This window comes from Capricornis sumatraensis, chromosome 9 (assembly GCF_032405125.1).
Source record: "Capricornis sumatraensis isolate serow.1 chromosome 9, serow.2, whole genome shotgun sequence".
Lineage (NCBI taxonomy): Eukaryota > Metazoa > Chordata > Mammalia > Artiodactyla > Bovidae > Capricornis > Capricornis sumatraensis.
Window position 1 is genome coordinate 49,421,527 of NC_091077.1, and position 9,235 is coordinate 49,430,761.

The 9,235-nt window shown below is 57.3% G+C and overlaps 1 protein-coding gene across 2 annotated transcripts; it reads left to right on the plus strand.

The window, feature by feature from the left end:
• Positions 1-381: 381 nt before the first annotated feature.
• REEP2 (receptor accessory protein 2) lies at positions 382-5,140 on the plus strand. 2 transcript variants are annotated; one of them, XM_068980385.1, is made up of 8 exons: positions 382-413; positions 2,164-2,236; positions 2,526-2,602; positions 3,791-3,911; positions 4,115-4,228; positions 4,586-4,733; positions 4,827-4,957; positions 5,043-5,140. In XM_068980385.1, the coding sequence occupies exons 1-8, from the start codon at positions 382-384 to the stop codon at positions 5,109-5,111; spliced, it is 765 nt and encodes a 254-aa protein (XP_068836486.1). In that variant the 3' UTR covers positions 5,112-5,140. The 2 variants fall into 2 exon arrangements, with proteins under 2 accessions (XP_068836486.1, XP_068836487.1); XM_068980386.1 differs by having other exon boundaries at positions 4,592-4,733.
• The last annotated feature ends 4,095 nt before the right edge of the window (positions 5,141-9,235 follow it).

Below are 9,235 nucleotides of genomic sequence, written 5' to 3' on the forward strand. Positions count from 1 at the left end.
CTGTTGTGATCAGCGCAGGAAGAGGGCTAGGATGTCCTGGTGGAACCATGAAGGCCTCTGAGGACCTCAATCCTGGGTTTGGAACCCAAGAAAGGTGAACAAGCCATTGGAGGAAGGCAGGTCAAAGGCGCATGCCCAGCGACAGCAGGTGCAGGGGGGCGCGCCGCTGCGGCCTCCCCTTTAAGAGCCGCCGCCGCCCACGGCTCGCCGCTGCGGCAGGGACCTCCCCTTTAACGGCGGCGGCTCGGCGCTCCGCGGCCCCCGCGGCGGGTGCTGCTGCTACTGCGGCTCCTGCTGCCGCCGCCGCTCGGCTTCCAGCCGCTACATCCTCGGCCAGGGCCGGCTTCGCGCCCCGCGCCCCGCGCCCCGCCCGGCCCCGCCATGGTGTCCTGGATCATCTCTCGCCTGGTGGTGTGAGTGCGGCGGCGGGGCGCGGCCGGTTGGGAGGGGGATGGGGGCTAGGGGTGGCGGGTGAGGGGTATGGAAGCCTGGGATGGACCAGTCCGTGGCTTCGTACAGCAGAATCACCTAAAGGCACATCATCCCTATTTGGGGTCCCCAGAGACGAGGAGGAGAGGGATCCGGAGGAGGGGGGAATGTTCGAAGAGCAAGGCAGGCCTGGCTTCCCACCCCTTTTATTTTTAATTTCCCTGTTTCTGCGCCCTCCCTCATCCCTGGGGGGGCTAGGCAGCATGGCTTGATTTATGAGGGGAGGCGGCTTGTCCCCTCCCCGACGTAGCAGAGCTACCCGGAGGAGCCCCTCAGACCTGGGCTCTCATCTCCCAGCGGGAGAACTGACGGAAGAGCCAGGGGAACAAGGCAGGGCCTCCTCATTCCATAGCTTAGGGCCATGGCAGCCTTGGCCTCCCCGAAGGGCCCCATTTCTCCTCCCTCTTCCACTGTCTGTCAGGAGACTGGGGGTGAGGGCACATGCTCTGAAGGCCCCCCAGGGAGGACGGGGAGCAGAGATGCTTGGACTACAAAGTGTGGGAGGTAACTGGGAGAGGATATGTGTGTTCAGCCTGGGATTGTGAGAGCCGTGGAGGGAAGGGTGTTAGATGGCCTTCATCCCAGGCTGCCAGTTCTGTCCCTCCCAGCTCCCCCAGGCTCCAGGAGGGTGCCCTCTCCCACAACTGTGGACTTTGTCCTTGAGGATTCCACCCCCGACTCCATCTCCGAAGTATCCTGCCTCAGTGAGGCAAGTCCATGGGGAACAGGCAGTATCCACACGTTGTCAAGATGCTGGGCCTGGCAGGAACTCCGCATGGCTTCAGTTAACCTGCCCCAGCTCAGGACCCTGCTGCTCAGCCTCCACCTTGGGGCACTGACGCCCCAGAATCCCCTCCCTGCCATCATGTTCTTCTGTTCTGGCTTCCTCTAGACCCACCAGAGTCTCCTTCCCTTTCCACCTGAGGGAACCCAGGGCCCTCATACCTCCATGTGGCCTTCACAGTGGCTGCTCCTGTTGTGTGAATGAGCTCCCCGAGTGGCATCGGTCCTCTCCTTGCCTCGCCTGTGTCCTGTATGTGGTCTCTGATGGGAACAGCAGACTCCACTATAGCCAGGATCTCTAGCCCAGCACTTTCCGGAGCCTACACAAAAATGTTTACATCGGGAAATAAACCACTTTGCCCTTCAGGGCCTCCTGCCCCCGTGCCCTCTGCTCCTCACGTCCCCCGGGCTACAGCGGGACTTCTGACTGCCAGGCACCCTGTTAGGTGGTGTCATTGGCCCTACGACGGGCAGGTAGAGGGTAAGGGCCAATGGGTAAGAAAGTGCGTGATGTCTGGAGAAGGATGACAGCCTTGAGGCAGTGACCTGACCCCCACCCCATGATATGGTTATGCACAAATGAGGTTCAGGGCCAGATAAGCCACATCAGACCCTCTGGCCTCTAGGTCTTTCTGTCAGGGGCTGGAGAAGAACTGAACAAGAAAGGGTTCAGGGGCATCACCCTAGCTGGCTAGGGCCTCCATGCTTGTGTGTCACCTCAGGCTTGCCTGCTTTGACCTTAACCCCTGACCTGAGTTCATCAGTCAGCTGATGTGGTACCCTGGAGTTCTGTCCATTCTCCCCTTACCTACCTAGGGACTGATGCAGAGATGGGAGGGAGAGGCCACTGCTTTTGGCCGAGGGGCCCAGTAACCATGCCTGCCTCCCTAGGCTCATCTTTGGCACCCTGTACCCAGCCTACTCTTCCTACAAGGCCGTGAAGACAAAAAACGTGAAGGAATATGTGAGTGTGTGACCCTTCATCTCCCACCCAACTTACGTGGCAGAGATCAGGGAGGACAGTGAGTCACATGACAGACGGGGATGACTTTATACTAATGCTGTCAGCACTAATGAGACCTGGTTCAGGGGAGGCTCCCGTGTATTCCCTTTCCCCAGCCCTGGTGTGATACACAGACAAAGTCGGGGCCCTCTGTGCCCCCCACACAGTGCCTCCAGCAGGTTGGCAAGTAGAGGTGGGGTCCAAGGTGTGTCCCCAAGGCCCCACCTAACACCGCCCTCTGTACCTTTAGGTGAAATGGATGATGTACTGGATCGTCTTTGCCTTCTTCACCACTGCGGAGACACTCACAGATATCGTGCTCTCCTGGTGAGGTCCAGCAACCCCCGCCTCCCTGCACCTCAGGGGCCAGGGCTTCTGACTTCTTCTACACAGCCAGCCCACCTAGGGTGGCATCTCCCCAACAGTCCCATGGGGTCCTGGGTGTCCCCTCCTCTCAGCCGCCATCCAGTCCTGGCTTGATTGAGCAAAACAAGAACAGACATAACTCTCACCTTTCTTTCGGCAGCCAAAGCAGCACAACAGAATTCAGGAAACCTGTTTCTGCCAGACTTACAGTGACTTTGGGCAGGTCACAGTTTTCTAGGCCTCAGTTTCCCTGTTTGTAAAACAGGCATATGAGTTGATCTCGTGAACATTGGATTGTATTTCAAAGCTTGTATTTCAAAGGCTTTTTCTAGGCACTATTAGACTATGTATATGCACTCTTGAGGACACGGAATTGTCTAACCATCTGTATATTCACAGCAGGCGCTCAAAAATGTTTACTAAATGAGCAAATGCCTCTTGGAAGAGAGGACAAACATAGCACAGTACAATGGAAGTCAAAAGAGTTTTACTGAGAGGTAGAGGACAAAAGATCCTTGCGTTCGTAGATTTCAAGGGCCTTTGAGAAAAAACCGTTTGAGCAGAGAAAGTTGAATGGGGTCAAATTAGGAAAGAGTAATGGGTTAAAAATTGAGAACAGGTGAGTGCAGGTGCCTCTTGATGCAAGCAAAGAGTGAGCTTTGATGAGGGCTTTGTGAGGATAGAGGAGACCTGAAGGAGTGTGTGGCCTGAGAAGGAGCCATGAGAATAGAGAACAGTCCTTAAAAAGCAGAGGCCGTGTCACGGCAGCAAGGGATAGATCCAGAGCGCAGCTGGAGAAGCCCGACTTCTTCATGGGAGGAAGAGCAGGAAGGAAGGGAGTGAGGACCCAAGAATGCACCTGGAAGGTTAGGGAGCTCGCCTTGGTGTTGACCCCAGGACAGAGGAGTGGGTGCTCTTCTGTCAGAGAGAAGAGAGTGATAGAGCCCCCGCTGCTGGGAATTCCTGCTGGGGTCACTTTTCACCTTGCTACTGGGGGTCTCAGCTGAGCCTCCCCTTAACTAGTCTCCTAAGCCACACGGGGACCTTAGTGCACTAAGGGGTTGGGGGCCAGCCAGGGTCCTGCAGTGGGTCCATTTGCCTCCTGACTTCCTGCCCCAGGCTCTGCCCTTAACTGTCTCCCACCCACAGGTTCCCCTTCTACTTTGAGCTCAAGATCGCCTTTGTGATATGGCTGCTGTCCCCTTATACCAAAGGCTCCAGCGTGCTCTACCGCAAGTTCGTGCACCCAACCCTGTCCAACAAAGAGAAGGTCTGTTGGAACAAGGGGCACTTGCTTCCCCCCTATCCCAGGTCTAGGCAGCCCAGAGCCTGCAGCCACAAGCATTCGTGGCTCTCCCTGTGTGTGATCTGGGAGGGCCCTGCCCCCTGGGGCCAGCAGTGCCAGGTGTGAACAAGGGCAAAGCAGGGTAGGACCCAGCCTCACCTCTTCCTCCTTCCCCTCCAACCCCGCAGGAGATCGACGAGTACATCACACAGGCCCGAGACAAGAGCTATGAGACCATGATGAGGGTGGGCAAGAGGGGCCTGAATCTGGCCGCCAATGCTGCAGTCACGGCTGCTGCCAAGGTGAGATGGGGGCAGACCCGTCTCCCAGGCCCCAGCTTGCTCATTTCATCCCCTGGCCAGTCCCCTTTGCATCCACCGCATTCTTGGGGCGGTGAAGGTTTGGGGGCTTGTGCAGCTTGGGGTTCCCATCCTGCCTTTAACATCCCCCTGCTAAAGGACTTCCACTCGGCTGGCCACAGTTTCCTCACCCATCCAAAGGGAACACGTGGCCCCAGCCTGTTAGAGCCGCTGTGGGATGGGGTGAGGACACCATGGGGAGAACGCTGAGTCCAGTGGCTGCCCAGTGCCCCGTGGTGACCTCTCTCTCCACCCCACCCCTTCTCCTCTGGTCCTCCCGGTGTGTGGTGGTGACCCCAGGGCCAGGGGGTCCTATCAGAGAAGCTCCGAAGCTTCAGCATGCAGGACTTGACCCTGATCCGGGACGAGGACGCGCTGCCCCTGCAGGGGCCCGACAGCCACCTCAGAGCCAGCCCCGGCAGCCTCCTGGACACCATTGAAGACCTGGGTACACTCCGGGCCCAGGGCGGGCACGGGGGAGGGCAAGGAGGCTGAGTAGGAGAGAGACCAGACACCTGCTCTACTTTCCTCCCCAAACCAGGAGATGACCCCACCCTGACCGTAAGGTCAGGCACCAACCAGGCAGATCCCCGGACAGAGATCTCTGAGGATGACATGGGAGACAAGGCCCCTAAGAGGGTCAAACCCATCAAAAAAGTGCCCAAAGCTGAGGTGAGAGCCAGGCCAGAGCTTGGGGAAGTGGGAAGGGCTTGTGGCTCCAGGCAGAGCTCTCTGTCTCCGTCTCTTCCTTCCACAGCCACCGGCTTCCAAGACACTGAAGACCCGGCCCAAGAAGAAGACCTCCGCAGGGGGTGACTCAGCTTGAGGCCCCAGCCCCCTCCCCGCAGGCTGCAGAATCCCAGCTCCACACTGTGCCAGCAGCCCTCAGCCTCAGGCCCCGGGGCCTCTCAGATGGCTGTTTCCGGTGCCTCCCAGTGGCCATTCCCCTGGAAGGGCTTGGGAAAGAGAAGGGAGGCCCTGCTGTGGGGGGCCGAGGGTAGAGGCTGGACCCAGGAGCTGAGGATGGAGCCACTCGAGGAGGTGCGGGCCCCCCAGAGCCCGAATGCTACTCTCCCCGCTCCAGCCCTGACCCCGCCCACCCAGTGCCTTGCTGAAGACCATGGCCATCCTCTTGTCCTAACACACGGCCCCACTGCTCTCCCCAAGTCAGGGTGGGTGGCCAGTCACAGCCCAGATTGACTGGAGCCTGAAGGCCCAGCAGAGAAGGAGGAAGTGGGGAGGCCTCGGAGAACCTGGGCTCTGGGCCTGCAGGTGTGAATGGAGGACAGGGGCTCAGTGGTGTTTAAGTGACCAGGAACCAGGCCAGGGCTGCAGTTGGGGGTGTTGGGTAGGGCTGTGAGCTACCTGTGCCCACTGAAAAGAGGTGGGGCTCCAGGTGTGTGCGTGTGTGTGAAAGAGAAAATGTGTGTGTGTGTGTGTGTATGTATTTATCTGGGTCTAGAGCTGGGGGCTTTTGAGTAAAGGACTTTCCCTCCAGCAGTAACCTCCCCCCACCCAACCCAGCTGCCCTTTCCCCCCTTGGCCCTCCTGCCTACTCTCTGAGCCTCAGAGGACCCCAGCCCATGAGAGAGTAGGGCTCCAAGGGGCCTCTCACGCGCTCCTCTGCCCTTGATCCCCTCCTCTTTTGCCTCCTCCCATTCCTGCCCCAGGATGGGGCTCCATCCCCTTTGGGCCCTCAGTAGAGGCCCCTGCTGAGCCGATTCCTTTTCTCCTCTCCTGGGGGCCCATCTTCCTTCCCCGTACGGCCCTCTTCCTGTGCCAAGCAGACTAGGCCCCCTGTAACAGACCCCTGTCAGACCCCAGCCTTTGCCCACACTTGGCCCCAGCTTCTGCCGTGGCTTCTTTCCGTCAGGGCTCGGAGGAGCGTGTAAAGAAGAAAAAGGTATTAGGAGCCAGGGGGCTCCAGATCCGTGGGAAGAGGGTGCCCAATGGACCTTTGGCACTGGATGAGCCAATAAACCAAATTCTGGCACCTCATTTGTTTTAGCTTGTGTGCATTGTTCTTTGTCTACCAGTCCACAGGTGAGAAGGACTTCAAGTGAGAAGCCAGGGCTCAGCTGTGGGATGGAGGGGTGAAGAAGTCAAACTGTGAAGTCAGGAGATCTGATCTCCAAGAGACAGGCTTGAGGTAGTTCCATCTGGGAAGATGGCTTGGAGGTTCAATATAGAGCCGGGGGCTGGAAAGAGCCAGGACTTATGAAGGGCAAGGGACCACCCCCAGAGGTTGTCCTGTCCCTCAGAATCCTACCCACAGACCTCTCCCCATTCTGGCACCTCAGAAAGTGCCAGGGTGTAAGTTCTAGGGGCAAAGATCATGATGAGGCTCCAGGAAAAAGAATGGGACAGTGGGGGCTCCTGGCAGAGCCTGGGGATTGGATCGCTGTGGCCTAGAAAGGCCAAAAAGCTTTGGAAAGGGACAGTGAGCCAGACACTGAAGGGAGGACCTAGGTGGGATGAAGGGAGGGACGGAGGTGTGGAACCAGCCTCATGGTTCACGTCTGACCCTGGGGACAAACAAGGCAGGCAGGGACCCAAAGGCCAGAGCTAGTGAGCATGCCCATGTGGCCTGTGGAAGGAGGGCTGGAGCCTTGAGCTGCTGGGCTGGGGTAGAGGAGAGGAGGGAGGCTGCAGCGCCTGGGGTCAAGTTCTGGGGAGGTGGAGCCTAGGTCACCAGGGGCACCAGGAGAGGGGAAACTATGGCAGAGGCAGCATCAGAAGAGACAGGGAAAAGAGCAGAGAGGGAAGGGGGAAGAGAGGGAAGAAGGAGGAAGGCTGAAAGAACCTAGAGAAACAGCAGCTCAGCCTTACGGAAGGAAAATGGAGGAAGCAGAGCTGGGGACGGGGTGGGGGTGTGAGTGGAGACCTAGCTCCAGGCCCTGGACCCCAGGATTGGCAAAACATCCCTACACCAGGCTTTCCTCTCCCTTCCCTGGCATCACAGGGGCATGTCCTTCTGCCAAACTTGAGCCGGCTGGCCAAGAAGCTCCTGAACTGAGGTGCTCTTGGAGAGCGGGGGCAGGGGGAGGGAGGCGTGTGAGATGCCCTTTTCATCTTTCCTGAAATTCTCCAGTCAATAGCGCTCTGAGCGGCATTCCTTTCACCATTGCCCTCTGGGCAATTTGGCCCCTTTCTCTATCAGAAAGGAGAGGAAGTGTCAGAGTAGAAATCAGGTAAGAGACTCGCTTGTTCTAGAAAGAGCTCCAGAGAATAAGTTGCTTGCGTCTCCTGCTAGCAGCTACCATATGGCCAGGAAAGCAGGTTAGGCCTCTCTAACCTAAATCCCATTTGCTGCATTTCACACATACACACACACACACAACTCACACTCAGATTACACACTTCCATCCACAGTGACCAGTGGCCAAGGAGGTCACTGTCAGATTCCACATCTCCAGGCTCTCCCTGCACATCTGGGTTTCCCTGTGTCAACAGAAGATGCTCAGATTTCCAAGTTCACTGGTCTGTTGCCATGGAAACATTGTCTTCTAGACCTCCACACAGGGTCTGACCCCTGTGGTGCTGGGGAGAAGAGGAGAGATGGAGGGTGACAAACAGAATGGAGGTAGGAGGCTGGTGAAACACATCTGGGTCTACATGACCCCTTGCTGTCTTATTCCCTGGGGTCACCTGCCCTCTCCCCTCCACCTTAGTAGATCTCTCTAGGCCAGGGGAGTGGGGAAGGGAAGTCATGACAGAGATGTCTGGCAGGAGCTATGTGGAAGGTGCTTGATGATTGCCTGGAAACCCACTGGGCATTGAGAGAGATTAGCTTTGAAGTAGGGGCTGAGGTTTAGCCCTGTGTCCCACGCCCAAGCCATGTTGGGGACACTGGGCAGCCCTCCAGGCCTGAGGTCCCTGGCTAAAACGGTCCTCAGGCATGAAGCGGTTTCATCCTGCTTCCCCTCCCTTCCTTGTGTGTGCCCCACACTAGGAGAACCTGCTTAAAATGTGATTTCCAGGCTATGACGTCAGAGGAAAGCCAGCAGCTCCAGCCTATGCCAGCTCTTCCTTGATCAGCAGAGCTGAGCCTAGCCTTGCTCACCCTGGAGGAAAGGAGGTTAGGTAGAGGAGGGGGGTCTCTGGGGGCCTCTAGTCCTCATATATGTGGCATTCAGAATAATAGGGAGAGACTATTCCTAGGCCAAAGTGCTGGCTTCCCCATTGCCTTAAATACCAGCGAGTATGTGATTATCTCCGTCACAGATTCCCCCTAACCCCAGTTTTCCCCTCTCTGAGCTGGGTCAGGCCTGCATAAAGGAGGAGGGCACCTTAAGTCTTAGAGCCGTTTGGGTTCTGCCTGAGAGCTTGTCAGCAAATCTAGGCTGGAGGCAGTGATAGGTGAGAAGGATGCCTGCAAGGAGGAAAAAGCCCACTAGGTGGCGCAGCTCACCCCCAGTGTGGGATTCCCTGGCCCTTGCCTTTCCTGCGCCAGTCAGTGGGCTTTTAAGGTCCGCTGAGCAGGATGCTTTATACCGCAGTTCCTGGAGTTGGAGGTTCATGAAGAAAGCATCCTTGTGGGTGGATACGCAGATATGAATTCTCAATCACTTTCCAACCCCAGTTAGTGTGCAGAGGAGATAGTCAGACCCAGCAAGCAGGTGCTCCCTTTGGGGAAGGATGAGGCACCTCCTGGGAGCAAAGAAATTGCCAAGCTGACCCTAGGAGGGTCATACAGCCCAAAGAACCCAACTTGGGCTTCTAAAATATTGTCAAGAGAGGGGCAATTTGGGCGAGCGAGAGGGACACTCACCTAGATGCAGGGTTCCCTAGAGCTGACTCCCTTATGGCCACAGTGGCAGTTCCAGGGCTGCCCCTAGGTTTCCCGTCCCCTGCCCTTTCCCTTATTTTCATCACGGGTACTGTAGAGCTGAAAAAGGAGACAAAGACCCTAATCTTCAGACCCTGGAACCCCAAGGTATTTTTTCCAGC

Coding starts and splice junctions, on each gene's coding strand:
- REEP2 (XM_068980385.1), top strand. CDS start 382: ATGGTGTCCTGGATCATCTCTCGCCTGGTGGT. Junction 4,229..4,585: donor CAGTCACGGCTGCTGCCAAG/GTGAGATGGGGG, acceptor TGGTGACCCCAG/GGCCAGGGGGTCCTATCAGA. Junction 4,958..5,042: donor AAAAAGTGCCCAAAGCTGAG/GTGAGAGCCAGG, acceptor TTCCTTCCACAG/CCACCGGCTTCCAAGACACT.